General features: G+C 40.0%; 1 protein-coding gene across 1 annotated transcript in view; it reads left to right on the top strand.

The window, feature by feature from the left end:
* Positions 1-7,454: 7,454 nt before the first annotated feature.
* The window catches only part of LOC308676880 (galectin-9-like), a 52,168-nt gene continuing 32,195 nt past the window's right edge, over positions 7,455-27,427 (top strand). The window contains exons 1-8 of the mRNA XM_081342938.1: positions 7,455-7,582; positions 11,534-11,566; positions 13,018-13,053; positions 15,759-15,794; positions 17,211-17,249; positions 20,081-20,152; positions 20,682-20,720; positions 21,684-21,719. Of these exons, the coding sequence (XP_081199064.1) occupies positions 7,532-7,582; positions 11,534-11,566; positions 13,018-13,053; positions 15,759-15,794; positions 17,211-17,249; positions 20,081-20,152; positions 20,682-20,720; positions 21,684-21,719 (342 nt within the window). The 5' untranslated portion in view covers positions 7,455-7,531. The remainder of the gene's footprint in view (positions 7,583-11,533; positions 11,567-13,017; positions 13,054-15,758; positions 15,795-17,210; positions 17,250-20,080; positions 20,153-20,681; positions 20,721-21,683; positions 21,720-27,427) is intronic.

Consider the following 27,427-nt stretch of genomic DNA (forward strand, 5'->3'; position numbering starts at 1 on the left):
TTTTATTGTTGTGAGCCACCCTGAGTCCTCAGGGAGAAGGGCGGCATATAAATTTAATAAACCTAAACCTAACCGCACCTGCTTATAGTGCCACAGGGCTCCTGCTGTTGTCACCACTACAAAACCTATTATGCTGCGGCTGCTGCTGTGAGGCATATCCTGCCCACATTGCCACCGCTGTGAGGCACATCCTGTCACCATTGTTGCTGCTGCAAAATGCGTCCTGCCACCATTGTCATTGTCATTGCCGCTGCCACCGCCATGAGGCATGTCCTGTTGGTATTGCTACCACCACCACAAGGTGTGTCCTGCCTTTGCCGCCTGCACTGGGAGGCGTATCCCACCTTTGCTGCCCCTGCCGTGAGGTGTGTTTTGGTGTTGCCACCGTGAGGTGATCCCTTCCGTTATTGCCGCCATTGCGAGGCACGTCCCATGACATGCATCATAATGGTGGTGGCAATGGTGGGATGCATTTTGCAGTGGCATGATGCACCTCATGGCAGTGGCAAAAATGGTTCTTGTGATGGTGGCGGGACACACCTTGCAGTGGTCCGATGCACCTCGCAGCAGCAGCATTAGCAGCATGACACACCTCGCGGCAGGAATAACAGTGAGATGTGCCTCGCGGTGGCACAGCAACAGGAGTCCTGTGGCATGGTAAGCAGGTGTGGGGCATGTGGGGCAGCTCCCCTCTCTCCCTGCTTCACTCACCTTATGTCTTAGAAAGTAAGTAGGGCTTATTTTCAGGGTAAGGCTTATTTTCAAGGAAACATGGTAGTTGAGAATATTATTCAGCATTTTCAATAAAGCATCTTGATCAAGCAATGCAACAGGCTTACTTTACCATTCATTCCCCCAAACGTGGGAATTCAGTAGTCTATTAAATATGTTCTGAGGACCCAACCCAAGTAGGAACTAGATTGGAAATCAACTACTTTGCTTTGCTTCCAAATGAGGCCTTCCATCATTACTCAGGAGTCACATTCAAGACCCACGGGACAGCCTGATTGTACAGCACGCACTACAGGAGGAAAAAAAAATGAGGTGACTAGTCGTGCACAATGTTTCTAGTCCTCTTGAGGACAAAGACGGGTGTTTACTCTTAAGCAGTTCAAACACCTCTGTAGCCAAAATGATTGGTCTGTAGCTTGTTGGGGAGAATCTACAGAATCCTCATGGAGCCTGAGAAACAAAAGAGAATTGATGGATCAGGATTCCCATCAGCAGTTTCCATAATCTGCCAAACACTTCTGAAGGGCTAACTAAAATTGTTATGTTTATATAGTCTTGCAATTCCCAAATAACCCACCTTATGTTTAGTTCAATTACTCCAAAAGTCCATTTAGCCTACTTTGTTATGGAATCCTGCTAAGCCTTATGGGGTTTAGGAAAGCCATTAAGATGGCTCCCGCTGGGACTATACAGCTCGTCCTTGCTAAATGACCACCACTGGGACTGACAACCCATGCTCATTAAGTGAGACATCATTGACCATAATGTGTGATTGTACTGCCAGCTTTTCTAATGTCTTTGCTTGTTGGAAATTGGCTGTGGGACAAATGGTGATCACACGACCATGGGATGCTGTGACAGTCATAAGTGTGAGCACTGGCTGTAAAGTTACACTTCAGCACTGCTTCAAATGGTCACTAAATGAGAAAGTTACTAAGCAAGGTCTACCTCTAATGTATTATACTGATTTATGAAATGATGTGGTAGGTGTGATGGGAGAATTGTGTGATTGGGCTTTGCTTACCTTGGTTGTTTTGGCTACAATTGTCAGCCAATCACAAGAGAAGTGGAATCTCAGCTTGAGGAAACAAGTAAATAAATCAAGTCCAGTTCTGGACTGAATTTAATTGAAGAGGAATCTGCCTCCATCCAAATCTCTATCCCTTGTTCATTCTGTCCTGGAACTGGTTTTACTGTGACTGAAATCTTGGTGGCTCCCAACCTGTCAGATGAGTCTCAGACATTTTCTGGGACTTATATCAAAAACTCTTCATCTACCAAAACAAAATTATAGGGGTCTTGCTTATGGCTAAATTAAGGGTCTCACTATGGGTGTAATTCAAGGTGCTGTTTGTCACCTATAAAGCCCTTATGTTGTATGGCCTGCTTATCCATGGGACTGACCGTCCTCAGTTGCTACAACCTGTCTGGTATCTTGAGACAGAGTGGATGCACTCCAAATCCCCTCAACTATACATAGCCATTCTTCCCAGAAAGAATGACTTTGTCTGTCACTGCTGCCCACTTTACTGGGGTTAGTATGTCAATAATACCCTATGTGAGTTAACTAGGAATTTTATGTTGTAAAATAAACCCAAATATGTGGGTTTGGCTTATCCATTGATAGACTTCTCTCCGAGTATATATGGTAATACCTTTTTTTCAAAGAATCTGGATACACTCACAGATAAGTCCATTCATGGATAAGTTGAAACTCAAATTTTTAACCTGAATGCCAGAGAAAATGTACTACTTTTCCTGCAAAGAGGCAAATTGTGAAATTAAAAGATACAGAAATTTCTGCCAACAATTGAGCTGGGGCAGTTTTTATGATAAATGACTTAAGAATTACAGAATCAGCTTATCCTTGGATGGCCTTATCCAATAATAATTCAAAAACAGAATAATAATAACTGGAATAACATTCTATTTATGTTGCTGCTGTAATTAATGCTACTGTATTATCCCATTAAAAAAGAGTCTTGGAATCCACAGATTGTCATGTTTCCGGCAGATGATGTTGGCAGCATTGACACAGATGATATGATTGCAAAGATATGATGTATAAAAATGAGATTCAACTCTGTACACCAGGAAGGCAAAGGGCATTAGCACATCGTGGGGATGCCAAAACGATGACACAGCTGCTGGAGTATTATCACATACCTAGAGAAATTTCCTCCTTGATGATACATGTCACCGCAGCTCAGCAGACAGCATCATGTACATGTCATATTTCCCCACATGGATATCCATAGATCTCCCCCACACACACTTTTGATCCTCAGTCCACAGGGGGAATCTTCACCCTAATACGTCTGCTGGATTGATTTTTTTAACAGTTCAGTTAATTGAAAGGAAGTTAAAAACAGGCCATATATTAGTCACTGCTTGTGATTATGCTCTAAAGACTCTGGAGAGGCTTCTGGCAAAGGAGGAAGAAAGATAAAAAGGGTGCTTGTTCAGATGGAAGAAGATTATGAAAGAAAGCAATGGCAGAGAAGAAACAAAGGCTATTTATCCTCATTCCACCTCCCCATCCTCATTCAAGTTCTAAAGGGAAACAAAAGCTAACCTTTCTACTTGGACATGGTTACATCCGTGACTTCTCAAACTATGCCATCACTACCATCTTCATTATCTGGTATATATATAATAAATATATGCATTCCTTCATTCTCCAGATTTTTTTTTTAAAAAAAACATGCATTCTATCACTCAACAGAGAGGGATAATCATTTAAAAGATGCATTTGGGTTAACCTAAAGATGCTTTTTCATGAGGCAACTGGACTTTCTTGTTTTTCTTTGAAGATGTGTGGCTTCTCATCCAAGAAGCTTCTTCAGCTGTCTTGGATGAGAAGTGAAACGTCTTCAAAGAAAAACAAGAAAGTCCAGTTGCCTTGTGAAAAAGGATCTTTGGGATAACTATGACCTGGATGACTAAGAATCTCCATAGGAATTTGTGCTAACTGTTTGAAGAAACTTGTTTCTTTTTTTTCAATATTCTTCATGAGGCAACTGGACTTTCTTGTTTTTCTTTGAAGATGTGTGGCTTCTCATCCAAGAAGCTTCTTCAGCTGTCTTGGATGAGAAGTGAAACGTCTTCAAAGAAAAACAAGAAAGTCCAGTTGCCTTGTGAAAAAGGATCTTTGGGATAACTATGACCTGGATGACTAAGAATCTCCATAGGAATTTGTGCTAACTGTTTGAAGAAACTTGTTTCTTTTTTTTCAATATTCTTCCATGTTCACACACCTACCATGTGAAAGAGAAAAATGCTTGCACTGAATTCCTGCCTTATGGCATTAAGTCCATTGCTGAGAACCGAGGACCTTTAACAAACATAGCTCTGGAGTTAATGCTCATTCAGGAAGCTTGTACAATGTGATCACATTTCACACGTGAATTTGAGTTCACGTTAGCTACCAAGCCAAGTCAAGGAGAAATTTAACATCTCTGCTGACACAACGACCTCAAACCTGGATATGTTTCGTCTTAGGTTTCTTTAAACTGTTCTATGGATTACTATATCGTGTACAGGTGAACTATTTTGCCTGTTTACCACTCCATATAATGAAAACTGTAGAAAGATGGATAGATTAATAGCCAGAATAAGCATGTTGCGTGTGCTTTGTAACATGAAGTAGTAGACGAGGTTACCAAGGTTGACTTGAAAAATTTCCCTTTCTGCATTCCACACAACTTCTAGATAAACACTGGGAAAGAAAGTGAAGGGAATCATTGCATCTGAAATCCATCCCATGCAAAATTATATCTAATGGGAAGACCTTTTTTGGGCCATGTAGATGGGTCAAGACCATTAAGGGGAGAAACAACCAACAGATGAAAAAAGAGTCCTGTGAGAGGATTCAGAAAAGGGTTTGCTCTCACATATCCCAAAATGAAGAGGGATTGGCTGATTTCAAACAAACAGTTGGACTCTGGGGGGAGGAGTTCTAAATGGACATTTTGATGTACCATTTTCTGCAGGATTTCTTCATACCTTGCTTCGGTCTCTTGCTATCACTAACTCAAAATAAAACTTCATTTGGAAACAATGCTTGTTTCAAGAGTTCTACTTTCTTGGGAGACCTAGTTGAGGCAGGTCCTTACATTTTGCTTGTTTGTGTGGCCCAGTTTTGGGCATGCTGTGGCCCGGTGTTGGTCCATGGACTGGGGGTTGGGGACCCCTGCTCTAGTGAACAAGGCAAGAATCAACATAATGTGCTCTCTCATGCTTTCCATTTCCTGGGCATAGAACATGTTTTTCCCCCAAACCCTCTCTCTAACTTCTCAATGGTTCTCTAAAATTCATCCTTTAAAAATTCCTAATGATATCGGAATTTGTACTGGAATTGCTCTTCCAATATCTGGAGATGCTTTAGGGGAGTCAGTCTCAAGAGGTGGGCTGTGGTTATGTGCACTAGGAAATGAGTGACATCCAATGGACATCAAGGAAATGAGTGACATCAAATGCATATGGGACTTGCCCCCTGGTTACTTGGCAATGTACCACCACTCTTGATGCCATATGAACTCTGCAAGAAGGACAAAAAAAAAAAGAAAACAGTCAGCCTGGATTATAGATCCCTTTGGATATATTTTGTCATGTTTTCAGCACATGTGAGAGCCATCCCTAGGCCACTGAACTTTAGATCAATCAAATGGGAGGGGGGCTTTGAAGCCCTCAAAGGGTATTATTATGTTTTAAATGTAATTTATCTAATTTACACACCATCCAATCACAACAATGAAACCAACATAATAATAATAATAATAATAATAATAATAATAATAATAATAATAATAATAATAATAATAATAATAATAATAATAATAATAATAGAACTGAACAAATCATGGGAAAAACATGACTCTTCCTGATCCCACAAAGCACTAAACCCCTTGACCTTTGGCCAGGCAATGAAAATTTGCATGATGCCCCCCCAACATTGGGGCCAGTAGCGAGTGGGGCCAAAGATATTCATTTGTAAGTTTATTTATTTATTTATTTATTTTATTTAAAGGTAAAGGTAAAGGTTCCCCCGCACATGCGTGCTAGTCATTTTTGACTCTAGGGGCCAGTGCTCATCTCCGTTTCAAAGCCGAAGAGCCAGTGCTTGTCCGAGGACGTCTCCATGGTCATGTGGCCAGCATGACTAGATGCCAAAGGCGCACGGAACGCTGTTACCTTCCCACTAGTGGTCCCTATTCTTCTACTTTCATTTTTACGTCCTTTGGAACTGCTAGGTTGGCAGAAGCTGGGACAAGTAACAGGTGCTCACTCTGTTATGCGGCACTCGGGATTCAACCCACCAAACTGCCGACCTTCTGATCGACAAGCTCAGCATCCTAACCCACTGAGCCACCGCTTAGTTATATGATATTTGGATGGTTACACAACGATCATTTTTCTTTGTGTTTTTGGTTTGGTTTATAGAAGATTTAATCATTTTGAGGTAAACTGAAGGCACCAAGTCACAGGTCCAGACAAGCATGAATTACAGGGCTCACTTCCTCTGATTCAGACCCAGTGAACAGCTGCCTATTCATGCTGAGCCACGCTCGCTTGGTTATCCTCATTTGTCTTAAGTCACAGTGGGCTACTTTATTTAATTGTTAAAAGCATTCTTTAACTCCTAAAGACAAGGCTGCAAAAATGAGGCCTGGAGACCTTTTGAGCCTAGAGTTCTCTCCAAAGCTGATAGGACCAAATTTTGCACCCCATTTTAATACTTATTGGACTCAGCAGCCAAGTGAAATTAGCATATTATATTGGAGGCATCTCAAAGCAAGCAAGCACCGGGTCCCCTCACAGCCGGTATTTATACAGCTTATAGGTGATGTCAGCAGTTTGTGATTGGTCAAATTAGCTTACCTCAGTTTTGGCGGGCTTTCTCTGTCTCCGGGCAGATTTTCCTCACTCCTTCAGGGGGCGCCTGGTCACCAGAAATGTCAAGCAGACTCTTGTGGTGCCCTTAATGTGGCCCATCACATCCACACCTACACTCCTCACACTCACACCCAGCTCTCCCTGTCTAACTCAACCTGGCCCATTCCCCGTTCTTCAGAATGCAATCCATGCCTCCCTCCTGGGAGTCTGCTAGTCTATCTGGGCTTCCCTCCATTTACGACCCCCAGCCAAAGTCCCTTGGAGGCTCCAGGCAGGTGGAGACTTTGCTCAGCATTCATTCATTCATTCATTCATTCATTCATTCATTCATTCATTCATTCATTCATTTATTTATTTATTTGGTTTCTATATACAGCCATTTCAACATTTGTTTGTTTGTTTCTTTGTTTGTTTATAAAGATCCCTTCCAGCTCTATTCTATTCTATCTCAGTGGGGCAAAACATTTAATCATGGTGATCGATTGTGTTCCATGCAGGGCATGATTAATTATTTTTATCGCATTCTCAGAACTAGAACTGCATTCAAGGTACAATAAACACAATGTTATTAAAATAATAAGGTGAGGTGTTGAATGTTGAATGTAGGATCAGGCAGACACAGATGATGGGGCACTTTGCACCAAGTAGTTTCCATATTTGGATCAATCACGCTCTTAGCCCCAATTTTGCAGGGAAAAATTAAAGGAAGATGTGTTATCTGTATGGTGTTAGCACTTCACAGTAATGATGCAATGAAGCCTTAAGATTTCATAAAGGAACAATAGAGGCATTGGGTTTGGCCAACGAGGCCTAAGGATTAAGGTATTAAAATGTGCCAGTGCTACTAAATAAAGTCACTTAGAAGAACAGAAAGAACCAGAAGAGCTGAAGAGCAACAAACGAGATGCGTCTCCTTTTAACCTTTGCTTTGACTTTTATGCTTTCTGCACAGCAGGTAAGTCTAAATTTTGTGGATTGCAATTGCTTTTCAAATGGGGTGCCTGCAGATGAAACAAGTTAGCATTTTTTTTGAGCTTGTCTCCATGCTTGTCCCCAACAGCCTTGAGCTGTTGGAGCTGGCCCGCTGAAACTTGCGTGAGCATTAGCAGTGGGCTAATGCCTCCTTAAGTAACACCAGCTGCCTGCAATTAGTGCAGGTTCGCATCCCACCAGGCTCAAGGTTGACTCAGCCTTCCATCCTTCCGAGGTAGGTAAAATGAGGACCCAGATTGTTGGGGGCAATAAGCTGACTTTGTAATAATGCCGCTTGGGGGGGGGCAAAAGCCCTAATAAGCAGGCACATACATAGAATGGAGGCTATTGCTAAGCACATTGGTTTGTGCTTAAATTGTAAGCCGCCCTGAGTCTTCGGAGAAGGGCGGGATATAAATGGGATTAAAATAAAAATAAAATAAAATAATCAGGCAAGCACATGCTCCATTTATTAGGCACTAGTGATTGCCTAACTAAGTTTAGTTCCAGTGCCAGATCCAAATCCAAATCAGCGTTGGGTTCCTGAGCTATGTATCGATCTCACTAGATTCAGGCAGGGATAGAAATATCTATCCTGTCAACAATATCTATCTACCCTGTTAACAAAAGTGCGTATAGTCAAGGCTCTGGTCTTCCCAATTGCAATGTATGGCTGTGAAAGTTGGACCATAAGAAAGGCTGAGCGCCAAAGAATTGAGGCCTTTGAACTCTGGTGCTGGAGAAGACTCCTGCGAGTCCCTTGGACTGCAAGGCGATCCAACCGGTCAGTCCTAGAGGAGATCAACCCTGACTGCTCTTTAGAAGGCCAGATCCTGAAGCTAAAACTCAAATCCTTTGGCCACCTAATGAGAAGGAAGGACTCACTGGAGAAGAGCCTAATGCTGGGAAAGGTGGAGGGCAAGAGAAGAAGGGGACGACCGAGAATGAGGTGGCTGGATGGAGTCACTGAAGCAGTAGGCGTGAGCTTAAATGGACTCCAGAAGATGGTAGAGGACAGGAAGGCCTGGAGGAACATTGTCCATAGGGTCACGATGGGTCAGACACGACTTCGCAGCTAACAACAACAACAACAACAACAACAATGAAATATCTGTTCTGGTCAACATTAAATCACAACGGATATATCAGTATTAGATGTCTCCTGACTGAAGATGTATTTTTGGGCCAGGCCATGTCATCATGAAGGATGCAGGCATACCACACACTTATCCTTTTGTATAGTTTCCATTTCTTTAGATCCATTATTGGTAAGATTTTGGATCAGAAGGGTTTTCCATTCCAGGCATATTTTAAGAAGAAAGAAAGGAAACCTGAAGTTGCTGAAGATATCAGTCGGAGAGAGAGGAAGCACATAAATCATGTGCTTTTCTTCTATCCTCAAGGCAATTGCATTGAATCTAAGAGGTAAAAATGAGAAGGAAATAAAACAGCCCAAAGGTACACTTTTACTCCAAACCAACCAGCATAGAATAAAAAGGCAAGAATTAAGAGAAAGATTGTTAGCTGGAGTAGATGTTACCTTACAAATGAAAAAGTGAAGAAGCATGTTTTCCGTTGTCACCAAAGGAAGGATAAGAGAGGATTATTATTATTTTTTTGCTTGTTGCCACAGCAAGAAGATCCCAAAGAGATCTCTGCTATAAAATGTAGAAGTACCAGATCTGGCTTCAAGACTGTACAAATCCCTGGTACCAATTCCAGTCTTGTGCTACCATTTAAGTGGTCATCTGGATTTATGCAGCTCAGCTCTTTTTTTATTATTTTTATTTTTTTTAATTTTATTTATATACCGCCCTTCTCCCGAAGGGCAAATATAAAAAATACAATGAAAGGTTATAAAATATAAAAAATACAAAAATACAAAAGTTAAAAGAAAATTAAACATATGCCCAACTAAAAACAGTAAATACAAATATTAAAAATGACCATAAAACCCAACCCAATCCCCATCAGGCCAGGCCGGCTTGTTCAAATAAGAATGTCTTCAGATCGCGACAGAAGGAGCGAAGGTTGGGCGCCATCCGGAGCTCAACCGGCAGCCGATTCCGTAGCTCCGGGGCGCCCACAGAGAAGGACCTCCCCCTGGGGGCCACCAACCGACATTCTCTGATCGGTTGCACCCTGAGGAACCTCTTAGACAAAGAGCTCCATCTGAGTACTCCTTTCATAACATTAGAAATTCACCGTGGGCAGAGAGACGACTTCTGCTTTTTAGCTTCAATTTGGTCATGGATGATGGAATAATGATGCACGATGCGATGGAAGCCTAACCTTTCATTGTGAATGAATTGACAATAGAGGCATTGATTTTGGATAATGAGGCTTGTGGACTAAAAGAGCAAAACTTGCACCGATGGTAAATAAAGTCACCTGGAATAATAGCAAGGATCAGAAGAGTTCAAGAGCAAACAAAGGGTTTGCAGTTCCGGGCGTATTTTAAGGAGGGAGAAAGGTACCTTAAAATTGCCCAAGAAATCAGCCTGAGATAGCACAAGCACATGTAAATCGTGCCTTTCTTTCTATGCTGAAATCTGTAGCGGTTTCCTTTTCAGTAACAATAATTACTGTATTTCTCAAGTTTTCGTTTGCTTTCTCTTTTTTAGGATAAAGAGAAATGTTCCATTTGGTTTAGGAGAGAGAGAAAAAATGAAATGAAATAACAGTCAGGACTAGGCAGGGCTCTCTCGTTACTGGGACCACCACCTCCTCTGTTTGTTTCCTCTTTGTTTTTGGAAATACGTAGAGCTTCCCTGAGAGCAAATAGGGCAATGATGGCAAAACCTTTCAGCCTCTCCACAATTTGGAAAATGCCCAATACTTTGACTCTGTTGGGTGTCACTCCCTCCCCTGAACACAAGAGAAGCAATTCTATATCTCCCCCTCCCCATCTAGGCCACCCTGAACAGGGGCACTGGGAGGGAAAGAGAAGGGGGGAAGATTGTTAGGGTTAAGCTTAAAATTCTATATCTTACAATATATGCACACATATTGGTATTTTATTAGGGATGCGGTGGCTCAGTGGGTTAGGACGCTGAGCTTGTCGATCAGAAGATCGGCAGTTTGGCAGGTCGAATCCCGAGTGCCACGTAGCAGAGTAGTGAGCGCCTGTTACTCGTCCCAGCTTCTGCCAATCTAGCAGTTCGAAAGCACGTAAAAATGAAAGTAGAAAAATAGGGACCACTACGGTGGGAAGGTAACAGCGTTCTGTGCACCTTTGGTATCTAGTCATGACCACGGAGACGTCCTTGGACAAGCGCTGGCTCTTCGGCTTTGAAATGGAGATGAGCACCGGCCCCTAGAGTTGGAAATGACTAGCACGCATGTGTGGGGGAACCTTTACCTTTTTTTATTGATATTTTAATTAAATTATTACAATACAAAAAAATTTAAAAAGAAAATTAAAAAAAGAAAATAGCGTGGAAATTGAATAAATACACAAATTTAATTAAAAAAGAAGTGAAGAAAACCAAATAAAGTCTCAGAACACTGTTAATTCAGATTTGTTTTTTTTTTTGGTCCTAGCACTCCCTTTTATGATAACAAATATGTGTTTCCCGACTGGAGAGAAACAGCAGTTCATGGATAGGATATCTAAGTTGCCAGCGATAACATGGGTGCAACTGAGAGGCCCTGGATGTCCTGAAGCCTCAGGTTTCTTTATGCATATTGTGCTTGTGTGAATGTGGAAGAATATTGAAAAGAGAAAGAAAAGATTAAAAAAAGGTCTCAGAACACAATTAATTCATGTTTGAGTGTTTTGGCCTTGACACTCCCTCTTGTAGCAAGACATATGTGATTCCTGTTTGGAGAATGCAGCCATTTATATGTGTTGGGATCTAGTGTTGAAACAGTTGGAGAAGTCATATATCTTATCATGAGAGCACCAAACTGATACCCTTCATTTCCCTTGTAGGAAAATGCCAATGAAATGATGGAGAAAGTTACGGTAAGTTGTTCACTGTGCTCTTATCTTGTGCTCTTTTCTTGGGTCATTTCAGTCCTGGATTAGCAAATTTCTTGGAGGGTAAACAGCAATCGTCATCAAGCTATGGATTCTTATTCCCACCCACACTCACCAAACACCAGTTCATAGTTGCTGCCATGAATTTGAGCTCTTTCATTTTTAAAATTAAATGTACATCTTCACTTCCCTGCTTAACTGCTCATTTCAGAACAAAAAAAAAATATGAGAAAGGAACCACAGGCCACAAGGAAAATTGCAACTTGTGCCATATTCTGGCATGCCCATAAACGTCCCCTTCTTCCAGGTAGGCAGATAATTCCCCCATTGGCTGCTAGTGCCCCCTAACCAGCCCCATTTCAGTAAGTGCCCCCAGTCAGCCTCACCTCACTGGCAGCTACCTCATTTTCCTTCCCCAGCCATCACCATTAAGAGATTTCAAATTTTGGGCTTGGTTCCAAAACAGCCAATGGCCTCTAACCCATCAGTCTTGCTGCCAGCTGATTGGCCACAAGGGAAGGTGGGAAAGAGGTCATCTTCCCTTGCGCCATGCAACCTATGGGTTTCTGGGAAGTGTAGTCTGCAGCTTCCCCAAATTTCATTTCCTGGGTAGTCAGGGGTCTCATCATCGTGTATGTTACCCCATTGGAATTACTTTGGTTCAAGAATGGTCGCCAGTTTGGCTCAACTGAAGTTTATAGATGAACAGACTCAGGTATTTGAGTTGTAGCCAGATGAGGAAGGGAGACACAAAGGAGATGATGGGAAGGAGATGAAGCTTAAAGTCGCCGTGGTTGAGAAATACTTCTCTAGTGGTAGTTTCTGTCCCTGAAGGTTGAGACTCATCAAATATTCCTGTGTCAGATGCAATTTTGCTGGTAAGATGGATTTCCTCCCTTCCTTTTTCCAGAGATTATTTTATTGAGTCATCTTTGCAAACCCCTAAAGATTTTTTTTTAAAATAATCCAATTCAAAATATTTCATGGAGTCAAAGTCTTAGTATTAACGGAGCTCATGGAGTGCACATATCCTGGTTACAAATTTCTCTAGTTTGCATAATACAATAAATGCCACAATGATGAAGTAATCTGAATTTAACCAGTTAAGTAAACCACAAAAAAATGTATAAATATCTAATCCAGATTACCAGTCTTCCAAGTATGGGAAGTTTTGCCAATGCAGCTGTTAGTGTTTTCATTGGCTTGATAACTGCAATGACTCTAGGTTCGCATATGAAATGAAGAGTAGTACCTATTCGCAGAAGTATTTTAATCCCAAGGAATATGTCTGTTAAAGGACTGATCCTTTCATATTAGAAGAAGGAAGAAATTCATTTTTATCATATATGAGATGGCAGAGACACCATGGCTGGAGATAACTTATATGTTCTCATGTGAAAAGAGAGATGATACAGTACCCTTTGTTTCCATTGCAGAATGCAATTGGTGAGGAAGGTCTTACAAAAGTAATGGTAAGTAGCTCTTTGATCATCTTCTTTCTTTTCCATGTGAAATATCTTCCTTGCATGATATCAGGCAAGCCCTTTTGGGATTCTACCCCACCAAAATTTAGCAGATATATATATACAAAGTACTGAGCTGTATTAAGATTATATACAGTATTTAGAAGAATAGGTACCTTGTTTTTTATGAAAGCTATGATAGTTATTCTTAAAAATATATTGCATGCTTCCACCCACCTCAAAGCTTGGGATGTGTGTTAGGGGTTTGTGGAGTAGTTAAATAAGGTTTTCAGGGCTCAGGATAGCCTAGATCTTTTTTAAAAAAATCTTTTTCTGACCAGAAAATGCTCTGAATCTGAGCTGACATTCTTGGAGCAATTAGGAAAGGAAATACTCTCTTGTGGGATTTACAGAATTATAGAACAATGGAATTGGGAAGGACCTTGGAGATGTTGTAGTCCAGAGGTCTCCAAGTCTTTCTGGGCTCGCGGCCCAGAGGAAAGGAAAGCAGTTTCCAAATTGGCATTTGTGTGCACTCATGCAAATGAGACCGCGCACCCCAGCACAGCTCTAGCAACCTCATTCGTGCATGCGCAAATGGGCCATGCACACCCGCCCAGCTTTAGCAGCCCTGTTCTTGCCCATGTGCATGTACAAATGAGGCTGCGGGCACTAGCGTGAATGGGGGGAGTGCACGCAGTGGCCACCCATTTCTTCAGCCTGCTGGCCAGGGGGCTGTGGCCCGGTGGATTGGGGACCCCTATAATAATAATAATAATAATAATAATAATAATAATAATAATAATAATAATAATAACAACAACAACAACAACAACAACAACAACAACAACAACAACAATAATAATAATAATAATAATAATAATAATAATAATAATAATAATAATAATAATAATAAAGTTGGAAGGGACCTTGGAGGTCATCTAGTCCAACCCCCTGCTCAGGCAGGAAACCCTATGCCATTCTGGACAAATGGCTGTCCAGTCTCTTCTTAAAAACTTCCAGTGTTGCAGTATTCACAACTTCTGGAGGCAGTTTGTTCCACTGGTTAAATGATCTAACTGTCAGGAAGTTTCTCCTTAGTTCTAGGTTGCTTCTCTCCTTGTTTCTCCCCTGTTTTACTCCAATCCTGTTCAAGCATGAGACCCTTTACTAGGGGTTCCCAGCCCCCAGTCCAGGGACTGGCGCCCATCCCTGGCGTGCCAGCAACTGGGCCTCACAAACAAGTGAAGCCCCAACTGTGTGTTGCAGGCCGCACATGAAACCACTCCCTCTCTGGTCCATGAAAAACCTCTCTCTTTAATGGGAAATGGAGACAGAATAAAGAATTAAATATATTTTCATATAAAACGTCCCACAGTGGAAAAACAAACAAGTCTGCATATTAAATGATGAGTATATTTTACATTTGGAGAGGGTAGACAAGAAGGGGGCTAGGTGAAACGGAGAAAAAAGCCAACATTCCGTCATAAGGGTGTTTTATCTGTATAGGTGTATAACTAAAGTGAATCTAGATTCAGGTATGAAATGTAGACATGTAGGACATTCTTCTCAAAACAGTGTTGTCCCTCAAGTTCCATGTCTGGTAAAGCTTCTCTTTTCTAAGCAATCATATTGTTTGCTGATGAAACCCTAGTGAGACCACACCTGGAGTACTGCAACCAGTTTTGGTCACCATGCTACAAAAAAAGATGTTGAGACCTTGTAAAAATTCAGAGAAGAGCAACTAAGATGATCAAAGGCCTGGAGACTAAAACATATGAAGAATGGCTGCAGGATTTGGGTTTGGCTAGTCCAGGGGTCGGCAACCTCGGCTCTTTTATGACTCGTGGACTTCAACTCCCAGAATTCCTGAGCCAGCTATGCTGGCTCAGGAATTCTGGGAGTTGAAGTCCACGAGTCATAAAAGAGCCGAGGTTGCCGACCCCTGGGCTAGTCTAAAGAAAAGAAGAAATGGGCAACATAATAGCAGTATTCCAGTATTTGAGAGGCTGACACAAAGAATAGAATAGAATAGAATAGAATAGAATAGAATAGAATAGAATAGAATAGAATAGAATAGAATAGAATAGAATAGAATAGAATAGAATAGAATAGAATAGAATAGAATAGAATAGAATAGAATAGAATAGAATAGAATGTAAAATTATTCTCCAAAGCACCAGAGGGCAGGACAAGAAACAATGGTTGGAAACTGACCAAAGAGAGAAGCAACCTGGAATTAAGGAGAACTTCCTAACAGTAAGGACAATAAACCAGTGGAACAGCTTGCCTTCAGAAATTGTGGGTGCTCCATCACTGGAAATTTTTAAGAAGAGGCTAGCTAGACAGTCACTCGTCTGACATGGTATAGGTTCTCCTGCTTGAGTTGGGGGCTAGACTGGAAGACCTCCAAGGTCCCTTCCAGATCTATTCTATTTTACCTCCGGTTTCTCAATGCATATTATACTTTGTAGAATGTGAAAAAAACGTTGAAAAGAGAAAGATTAAGGGGAAATAGCCTCAGAATACTGTTAATTCAAATGTGTGTTTTAATTCTACCACTCCCTCTTATAATAAGAAATGTGTGTTTCCTAAGTGGAGGAAAGCAACAATTCAGGTAAATGATATCTTAAGATGGTAGTGATGGCAAGGAGAGAGAGATCCTCGGTGTCTTCATGTCAGAATATAATTTAACTTGCTTGTTTCCCCTTTAGAATGCTTTGGATGACTACGATCTTGAAAAATTAACGGTAAGTAGTTCTTTCTTCAACTTCATCCTTTTGTTTTGAATAATAAACTTCTTGCCTGCAATGAAGCATCCCTGTGTTATAACAACACTGACCCCAAACCCACTTAATTTAGTTGTATGTGTGGACAAAGCTTTTTCAGAGCTTGACCCCAAGGATGTTTTGCCCTGGGGAACATTGTTCTGGACAATTTCTTTCTCCCTGTAATTTCTGTCCCTTTTTGGTGTGACTCATCAGTGTGGTCCTAATGCAGTTCTGTTGATCAAGTGATGTATTTTCTCATCTCCTTTTCCAGGGTCTGTTTTATCAGGAAATGCTATGGAAGGGAAAAAGAGGAATTTTTCAAATGATCCAATTTTTTTTAATGAAGCCTAAATCTTTCTCTGGGTTACTTAGGCCACACTTTTACTTTTTATGCAACCCTCTTATTTTGGCTACAAATACATCTGCATTTCTGGAATTTGCATAATATATTAAATACTAAGATGATCAAATAATCTGCATTTCCATAATATAGTAAACCATAAAAAGAAATCTAAGCAAGATTAAAACTATTCAAGTTTAGGAACTTGTGATAATGCAGTTACTATGTTATTATCTTGTTCTAGGATCATATTCAGGTAACCCTTGACTTATGTCTTATGACCACAATGAAGCCTGCCCATCACAGGCATAACTTTTGACGGATATAAATTTTGTCACCCATGTGACCAATCTGTTTTTATGACCATTTTTGTGGCAGTTGTTAAGAAATGGCACACTCATTGGAATGCATTTTCAGCAAAACTATTGTAAAACGTTATCATATGACCACAAAACACTACACACAGCCATAAATGTGGGCCAGTTGCCAAGTGCTCAATATGCAGAGACATGACAGCAATGGAGATGGGTCTGGCTGTTGGAATTTGTAAGTACCCTCAGGGAAGTTTGTTGTAACTTTGCACAGTTACACAGTGACCTGTCGTAAGTCAAGGACTACATATATGGAATGCAGAGATTTAATGCCAGGTTCCAAAACAGCCAGAGGTCCACAGCCCTCATTTGCCAGCAAGCATCTTATCTTTTCTAATAGTAATTTAATACAAGCATTATTCCACTGGATTCTCTGTCAGATTTTGATTGTGTGAAAGTGGAAGAATATTGAAAAGAAATCGAAACCAAGTATTTCACAACACAATTCATCCATGTGTGCCTTTTTCTCCTGTATCAAAATCTGTTCTGAAATGTTAGTATCTCATCTGTAGAATGAAGCAATTCACATGTACGATATCAAAGGTGGTAGTAATGATGTGGCTATTTTTTTTTTGGTTTCAAAGATTCATATATGGTGCCCATTTATGCAGCAGAAACTGGGTTAGAGAAGTCATATGTGATGTCATGTCAAAATAAAAGTCATACCTTTTGTTTTCTTTTCAGGAATGTATAGAAAAACATTGTGAAATGGCTGATTTCGTGGTGAGTACCTTTTTGCTTATCCTCTGTTCTTTCCTTGTGAAATATTCTCCTTGCATGTAATGAACTCCCCTTTTTGTGAGTCTGCTCCCAACCATTGTCCCCAGAGCATTGTTCTGTACCAGCCTGCTACCGGCCCTGCAGAAAAGGCAGGGACAACCCCTTTACAAACGGCAAGAGGCTGGAATTAAGCCTGCCAAATTTATTAAGATAAAACAGAGCAAAACAAGACACCAACCATGAAACAGGAGCTATGAAACAGCAACTAATCAAGCGGTTGCCTTCAGCAAACCAGCCCTCCCACGCATTCCCCTTTTATACAGTTCAGGGCATGGCTTCTCTCTGCTTCCTTCCAAGGTGCCCCATTGCCTTCCTCTGTTTACTCCTGATTGACTGCCTCCTGCGTCGGGCATCCTTGAACAGGGCCAGCTGTGGGTCATCTTCATCCACACTGTCAGGCTCACACAGCTGGGTCTCCGTGGTGACCAGGTGGGAGGGGCCTGGCTGAGGGCTCTCATCAGCAAGACCTTCAACCCCCTCAGCAAGCTCTTCAACACCCCCCTCCTCCTCTGAGTCGTCTGACCCAACTGCCGAACCCACAGGCTGACCCTGAATCACAACAAGCATCAAGAAAGAAGGCAAGGCTAAAATCCTGGGCCAGGTTTGGTAAAGGTCCTTGAGGCACCTCTTTACCCCTTAAAATGCATCCACCACCTGCCCTATTATAAAACCAGATGCCCTAAAGGCAGGGAGGGTCAGAGGGATTATCAATTATTGTTGTTGTTATTCATAGTACTATTATTTAAAGTACAGATAGACAGGAATTGGAACCAGGAATTCTGTTGCTAAGCAACACAGTCAGAAAGCGTGAGGTCACATGATCATGTTACTTAGCAACAACAATTCCACCAATTTTGCTTCTGTTCTTTGTATATTTTTTATTTTTATTTTATTTATTTTAATTCCATTTATATCCCGCCCTTCTCCGAAGACTCAGGGCGGCTTACAAACTTAGCAGTAGCCTTCATTCTATGTATATGCCTGCTTATTAGGGCTTTCACACACCCCACAAGCGGCATTATTACAAAGTATATAATTATTACAAAGTGTATAAGGATAGGTCATTAAAGAAGTACCTTGTGTGATTGCAGCTTTTGATTTCCTACCAGCTTCCCCATTGAATTTGCTTGTGGGAAGTCAGTAGGGAACATCAGAAATCACAATCACATAACTGCAGGGGTACTGTGTGGAACTCCAAGGAGCCACTGTACATTCCTCTGATTCAGCGCCATTGTCATGGTATTCAACAGTCGGTGAACAAATGGTTGTAATGCAAGGACCACCTTCAATATTTATTAAATTATTTACATTTAATAAATGTTTGGGCTCAATGAACAATTTGAAACTTCATGAAGGGGTCAATGAGCTGAAGATGTTGGGGATTCCTGGTGTAAAGAGCCACCCTGGTGATTGAGTAACAAAGGAAGTGCCATGGGCTTCCCTGCAAGAAGGGGTCAAGCAAAGATTTAGGTATGGTGATGTCATCCTGCAGCTGTTGGGACATAAGAAAGTAATTTAGCTTCTTTGTGAGATCATGTCATTTGAGTAGAGATGAGAGTGGATTTTTGGAGGAGCCCTTCTATTTTAATTACTGTTTTTAATTAATTTATTGTATTCAGGCACAATTGTTTAATTTGTTTTTAATTTTCGTATTTTGTACTTTTGGTATTTATTGCCCTGTACACCGCCCTGAGTCCTTCGGGAGAAGGGTGGTATATAAATAAAATTAAATAAATAAATAAATAAATAAATAAATAAATAAATAAATAAATAAATAAATAAATAAATAAATAAATAAAAATTTTAACACCTCTTGCTATATTTAACAGCACAGAATCAGCAGCAGAGTCCTTCAAGTTTTGGGGTTCACTAATCTCCTAGGACTTGAAATGGATGCTTAACATTAGAACCATTGTTAAAAAGGTACCACAAAGTATATTCTCCCTGAATCAACTCAGGGAAGTTCAGACAGTCCCAGGAGCTGTCGATAAGAGTTTTAAAAAGGAATTATTGAGTCTGTCATTTGTACTTCTATAACTGTCTGGTTTTGTGCAGAAACCAAAAAACAACAGGTATAGACTCCAACAGATAGTTAGGACTCCAGAAACAACAATTGCAACCGGCCTGCCTTCCATAGAAGACCTCTATATTGCACAGGTCAGAAGGAGGGCTGAGAAAATTATCTACAGACCCCTCATATCCTGGACATAACTTGTTTCAACTCCTCCCCTCAGAACACTGCTGAACTTGCCTACCTCAAAGGGTTGATGTGGCTTTACGTACCTTCTCTGGTGACATGAGACCATTCAGATCAATATCCTCCATGGCCCTCAAAGGCCTATCAGTTTATTTTAATGCACTGCAGTGGCCCAGGCAAGACCCACCGAGATGCTCATATCATGCTCTGGCACAGTCTATTTATGAAGGAATCCATAAAAGAGCCTTGGTGGAGCAGTGGGCTAATGCCTCCTTAAGTAACACCAGCTGCCTGCAATTAGTGCAGGTTCGAGTCCCACCAGGCTCAAGGTTGACTCAGCCTTCCATCCTTCCGAGGTAGGTCAAATGAGGACCCAGATTGTTGGGGGCAATTAAGCTGACTTTGTAATAATGCCACTTGGGGGGGGGCGAAAGCCCTAATAAGCAGGCGTAAACATAGAATGAAGGCTACTGCTAAGCTTGTAAGCCGCCCTGAGTCTTCGGAGAAGGGCGGGATATAAATGGAATTAAAAAAAAAAAGAAGGTAATGTTTTGTTTTGTTTTCTCCTTCCTTGAAGGATCTCATGGAGAAGATGTTAAATGCTCTTAAGGAAATACCACATGGTGAAAAACTGATATATAAATTGATAGTAAGTAGATACGCACTTACGTTCTCTCATTTCTTCTATGTCTTCTATGTTATCCTTCTTAGATGTGGCCACAGCAGTCCCCTTGAGCCTCACTCCACCCCAAAGGATCTCCAGACATTTCAGTAATAATCGCGGCAGGAAGCTATAAGCTTTTGGGCACATTTAAAGGAGGGCAAAGCTTTGACTATTGTCGGAAGTTGAAAGAGTCTGGCTTCATAGATTTTCCCTGTGGCTTAGGAGAAAGGTCTAAAAGAGGGTATAGGAAAGCTTTTAGAAGAGTTGCATAATAATGTGTCTTTTAAGGGAAACAAAATAATAAAAAATCAACTCTTTGCTCACAATAACAAGACAAAGAATGCTATTAAGTAGGCTTTATAACTCCATTTGTGCTTAGAAAGGCATAATTCCTATCTGGAAAATGAAAGATATAGGTGAAATCAATATATGGTGTCGAAGTTATCTGTCATGGTATAGTTATTGATAGTTATCTTATCAGAATAGAACTGATCCCCTTTTCTTTCCTTTGTAGAAGGGACTTGTAAAACATGGTCCTCTGGCTGAATTGGTAGTAAGTAGCTTTGATTTATCTTCTTCCATTTCTTTCTTTAAATTCGTCTTGCATCTGAAGAAGGATCTCCTTCATTTTTCTTCACCCAGCACTTAGCACCTCGAAAGTCCAGAGAGTACAAACACAATAAATAGGATGAAAACATTTGGCTTTTTTATACATTTTTTAAAGCAGCTTAAAGCAACCAATTGATCTTCAAAATAAAAATAAAAATAAAAATAAATGAGCAGCTAAATTGGACAGAAGTTTCCCCCTGGGGCTGAGTATTAAAGAAAAAAGATTTTGATCCCTGACATTGATGTCCTGAGGTAAAAGAAGGACAAGTGATCATTTGTGCAAGCTGATGTCATGCTACAGTTGTTAGTGATGCCAGCCATTAAATACCTGAGTGCATTATCTGATGTCATCATTTTTGCATTATTATTAGTTGTGGATGCCTGTTTGAACAGTGTAGATCCTGATTTTCTTATACCTATTTGTTAATAATAGACTGAATTTCCTGCCATTTACTGATATAATTCATGGGCATGAAATCAATATCAAGGCATGTATAAGAAAGATTGTTGCTGTTTTTTGTAGTCATGTCAATGGGTAGAATAATCTTTCCCCCTAGATTATGTTAATTTTTCCACAAATCCTTGCCTGGTTCTTCCAATATCACCATTTGTTGGAAGAGAGCAAATAACTACCATCCACTTAGTACCGTATCCTAATTCCATATACACTCCATCTCTTGGGTGTTTCCCCCCCCCCCATCTCCAGTATTTTTCCACATTGACACAATTAGTTAATTTTGTTTTGGTCGCAGATCACTTCCTCATTTAATAAATAGTGTATCTTTGCTACTTGAAGAATGAAGAAATTCATTTTTATTAGATATGAAATGGCAGAAGTAAGATGGTTGGAGAAGTTATAGATGTTCTCCTGTGAGTATAGAGCCGATACCCTTTGTTTCCATTGTAGAATGAACTGAGTGAAGAAGATGCATTGGAAATAATTGTAAGTTAATTCTTTGACCATCTTTCTCCCTTTCCTTGTGTAAATATCTTTTTTTTTTTGGTGTGCAATCAAGCAACCCTTTTCAGATTTAACCCCAGTTCCACAAAAATTAGTAGTTATATACAAAGCACTGAGATTTACCCAGATTATATATTTAGGAGGATAGTTATCTTGCTTTATGATAAAAGATATAATATTTATTCTTAAAACAATATTCACTCATCCCCAAAGTTTGGGGAGAGGCTGGTGGTGTGCGGAGTACCTAAATAAGGCTTTTAGGATTCAGGATAGCCAATTTTTAAAAATCTTTTTCTGACAGAAAATGCTCTGAATTTGAGCTGACTTTCTTGTAGCAGTTGGAAGAGGGACTGGAATGCTATTGTGGAATTTCAATAGTCCCTTTTCCTCACATGAAAATCAAGTAGAGTGCATAGAAGTGAAGACATAAATCTGCATATTCAATTTACACATATACATTGCATATTTTGGCTGCAAATATTGCAGCCAAAAAAGATAATACAGTCCTGGATTGTATAAACAGAGGTGTGAGATTTAAAAACCCAAAATTTGATACTCACAACTCAAAGACAAGTCTGGTTAACAAAAACAAAGATTTATTGAAAAGAAATTGAAAATAATAAAGAAAATAAAGAAAGAAAACGTTTGCAAACGTGGCCTCTTAGACCCTTCCCAAGTTGGATTGGGTTCGAAGAGCGCACTGAGCAAGTTTCAAACTAGGCATTTATACTTTCTTTTCTCGATACATGCCCCCCCAAGAAACTTAAGTTAGTCTTTGAAGTCATTTACATTTCTAAAAGATCTTCTTTGAACTTTTACATCCAAAAGACTTATTGTAACAACTTCCTTACATCCGTCACTACACTATCTTGTTTTACTCACCTTCTTGAGGTGAGTATCCTTTTTAACATTTCAAAAGAACTTTGTGCAGGAAATACTTCTTAGTGTTACATTTTATACAATTCATTGGTGTTACATTTGGTACCATTTATAAAAGAATAACCTTTATTTTTTCCTTTAATTCCACCCTTTTTCTCTTCTACCTGAATTATTCTTTTATACTTTTAGGAATTCATCATTCCCTAATTTTTCTTCAAATTCCTGTGGAAGCAAGTTATTATATTCTGAATCTTCTTTCCCCAACCCTTGTTTTCCTACCTTCATTATTAACATTGTTTATTTCTTCCCACTCTTTTGTTGTTATTAAAGTCATGTTCTTTTCATATAAGCAATCACCTGTACCTAAAGCATGAAACATTTGCTTTTATATAACTAATTTCCCAATATAAAGCACCTACAAAGTTGCTTGCACATAATCAAAGATACATATACATGATTACAAGCTTTCACATTTCTGTCAGTGACTTATTTGACATATTCCTTATATGTAATATTGGACTGGGGTCTAATAATACAGTTTAGGGCCACAATGACAAAATAGAGAACCCATTTGGTTGGACAGTCCTTTTCTTTCTAAGTCAAATTAAAATAAGAAGTGATGTTCTCTCAAACTTCACATTTGAAAATGAAACAATTGTTTGGGCCAGATCAATAAAAAAAATGTCTTTGATACTGAAGGAATCTCAAATGTGGTTTCCAGTTCAGGAAGATCAACTTGAACCCATATTTGTATCTGGTTCAATTGATAGCAAGTTCAAATGATACTGAAAAATCCATTGGTCTGGTTATCTTGAAGCACACCAGGTTGCAGGAATCCTTTGATTATGCCAGGTTGGGTAGGATGTGCAAACATATTTGGCATTTAATGAGTACGCCTGTCTCCACACTTAGTCCATTTAGCTTGATTACAGTCAATAGCTTTACATGCATCAAAAAAAAAAAGTTTCTGGCACCTGTCCATAAGTCTGGTGTTATTCTTCCCCAAAAGGTAATGTTTGTATGTTCCTCCATATGTCCATATTTAAAGTTGTTGTTAAAGCTGCACTGTATTGACAGGAGCATAACAAGTGACCCTGTTGCCCCTTTGCAAGTGGAATACGTAGCCTTGTTATAAACACAACTCCCTTTTGCCCGTGGTCCTTCCTTCTACCAAAGAAGGTACGAGGGAAACAACAGTAGCAGAAGAAAAATATTGCAATACACAGTCCAGGTTCCAGGAACATGATTTTCAGGGTAGTCCAATCCATTGAGGTTTTTCTCATACTTGGATAGAAACAGTTCAACAGGCGAAGCAGGTTGAAATTTCATTTGCAGGCCGTCCAGCTGCAGAGCTTGTCACTGGAGAGGGAATGATGGGACTTTCCATGGACTCACGCCTTGATTCCTTAAATCAGGAGGACTTGTCATGGTTGAGACCACTCAGGACTGGTATTTTTAGGTGACAGTTCTTTTCACCTGAACCCACTCTCCAGGAACAACAATGGCCAGAGACAGGTGGTAGGGCAGCCTGGGCCTGTACTGAGATAGAAGAGAAAACCTATGCCAGATTAAATATTGAGTAATTTTCTACTCTTCCTCATTGACATTCTTGAAAGTAACAAAAGTCTCCCATACATCATTTGAAAGGGACAAAGACAGTTTTCCCATTGAGGCCTATATTGAAATAGCCTCAACGCCAAACTTTGTAAAGCTTTTTATTTACTTCTATTTATCACAGATTTGTTTAACTAAAATATAACAAAAACAAAGATTTAATAGTTGCTTCACAGTTTCTATTATAGGAATGAGAGAACTTGTGAACAAGAATGGAATGACAAACATCATACAGATATCTCCACTTTTTCAACACAATTTGAAATTAACATTCTTCATGGCAAAAATCTCAGAAGTTTCTGATAAAGCAAGCCAGTCTTTCATTTATTACACATCCTATGAGGAGTGTTCATTGTGTAGTATCACCAGCATTTATCTCTTTTTTTTTCTGTCTTTTCAACATCCGACTCCCATCATGCAACATCCACCTCTCACTTTCTTCTACTTCCCATGTTTCTCCCTTTCCATATTTCTATAGTACATTCTTGTGCCTTCAGCATTCTAAGGCTTGTGTTAAGGCATACAATTCACACGTTTAGGATGACCCCGTTAGTGGCAATCCCCTTGTTTCCAACAATTTTAATGCATGCAATTCACAAATCTGTGCAAACCAACTTAAAAACCACTTTTCTGTTTCTCCCTTCTATTATCCATTCATTCACTGCTCTTCTGCCACTCTGGCCTAACTTCTGTCTTTTCTGCTTCCACAGCTTCTATCAACTTTTGCATGAGCCAACTGTTTCCCTTAGCTATTAATCAATCCTCTACATTTCTCTTCTCCAAAAGTATTGAAGATTCCATAATCATATTTGGAGTCAGTGTATATGTTCCCCTTTTCCTTTATTAACAATCTCAGAGCTTGTTGTAAGGCATAAAATCCACAGGTTAGTGCTGATTAAGGGAGGGAAATTCTCCCAGCTTCCACTTCCATTTTATCCCACCTTCATTGTGTCTTTTTTCTTCTTTTTCTTTTCCCAACTACTTTGCTATGAGCAAGTGGATACCTCCTTTGGGCTTTCTGATTTAAAATTACCCACACTTAACAAGAAATGCTAACCACCAAGACTTCCCCAAATGTCAATTTAAGACAAAAATGCCACTGGCTGCCTCTTTCCCTAATAGTTCTGCATGCAAATCATTAGTCAAAACAACATAGCCATTCACAATCCTAAAAAAAATCTTCCCAACTCCTTCCCTGTTCCAAACAAGGACAGAATTGCAATTCCCCCAATTCTCCCAGATATCACCTTCCATCAATGTGTCCTGCACACAGACACAAAAATATCAAAAAAAACAACCAACTCCACAAAAAGATCAGAGTAATTTCTTTTGGGTGATGTTTAACTAAAACTCAAAGATTTCCAAAAAAAATTGTCCAACAATTACTGTATCCTCTTTCAAAAAAAAATTACAAGCTCAAACTGCAAGAGTGGGCATTACATTTCACACCCACCCCCCTTCCTCAGACCAGAATTCTAAGCAAAAAAAATGGTTAAAATGACCAGCCCCCCCCTCTCTCTCTCTCACTTTACAGGGGAGGAGGGGGGAAAGAGAAAGAGACAGGAGTAAAAGAAATTTTACAAAAATCTCACCACTAAATTTTTTTGCTGTCCTTCACATGCATTTTCCATAAATTCTCTCACACATTGTCCATGAAACTTGTCGTTTTTTTTTTCATTTACTTTTACAACAATAAAATCTGCAATTTACTATTCCTTTCACAGCCTGGGACTGGTGGGGGTGAGTGATGTTTGAAGGCTAACACACACATTTACATATCAGCAAATTAACTCATTCACTTCCATTCTGACTGCTTGCATAAACAATTTCACATACAAAAATTTCATTTCATACTTTCTCCAGACAAACCATACATTGTTAAATAAGGCCTTTTTGTTTGGTGTTATCAGAGAGGATTTTGACCCTCTTCCAAGTCTTGGAAATAACACAGAACAACACAGACAGACATATATACACAGATACTATTAAAACAACATTTATTTAGACACATGGCTTGTCTTACAAGAGGTGAGAAAAATCATGAGGTGATTCCAACCGAACATGGTTTCTATAGGGCCCTTTAACCATCTCCTATTTTTCTCACCATTCCAAGTCCAAGCTTAATGTTCCAAATGTCCAAATATATATATAACAAAACAAAACACACATATCAATTTGGGGTTTTAGGCCAAAACAAGGTCTCCCCTTTTAATTAAAAAAAAGGGAAAACATTTATGGTTACCTCCAATTTATCCCACCAACTTCAAAAGACAGTGGGGAAAGACTAAAAGGAATTTTGAACCTGGGGTCTTTTGGAGGTGTAAAGGGGGAGGGGAAAAGTAGCACCCTCCTCACCTCACCTTTGACAAAGGGAATTGAATAGTCCAAAGAGCTAGATTAAAAGAAAAAGATAGAAGAAAAACTTGCTTTTATTTCTTTGAATTTTCTTTTCTTTAGGTTTACAACAACAACTACAACAATTGCCCATCTTGTTTGAGAGTTTCCCTGATTATGGTTCCCTGAGGTTCTCGATCTTATGGCCACTCAAAATTTTCAACACCAGTTCGCTTCCCTTCAGGCTGTCCTTTCCCCTCGCAGGTTAAGGAAATGCAACCTTTCAGGTCCGCACTTGCTTTGGACTTACCAGTGTTCCCAGAACATAGCCCATCACACTCACACAGCCATTATCGCAGAAACCTCCCACAATCGCTCTCCTGACCACCCAGGTACATTTGCGTGCTTCCCTCCTTCGGGGCAAAAGTTTCTTACCTGGGCCAGTGCACTGGGTTACCTGGTCCTGGGCCTCAGTTGTTGACTCTCTTCCTTTTTCCTATTCTTTGATTTGGTAGACCAGAATTGTTAATTTAGTTTGGCTCGGAGCCTGCAATGGGAAGCTAGATCTCAGACAACTCCAGGCAGTTGAAATCAACAGGCGCGCCCCTGGACTTTACTGAGAACAGCTCGCCCCAAGAGGCTCTTTCAAGCCCCACGTTTGGTCGCCAAGATTGTGAGATTTAAAAACCCAAAATTTGATACTCACAACTCAAAGACAAGTCTGGTTAACAAAGATTTATTGAAAAGAAATTGAAAATAATAAAGAAAATAAAGAAAGAAAACGTTTGCAAACGTGGCCTCTTAGACCCTTCCCAAGTTGGATTGGGTTCGAAGAGCGCACTGAGCAAGTTTCAAACTAGGCA

Source organism: Vipera berus (genome assembly GCF_964194415.1).
Source record: "Vipera berus genome assembly, chromosome: 1".
Classification (NCBI taxonomy): domain Eukaryota; kingdom Metazoa; phylum Chordata; class Lepidosauria; order Squamata; family Viperidae; genus Vipera; species Vipera berus.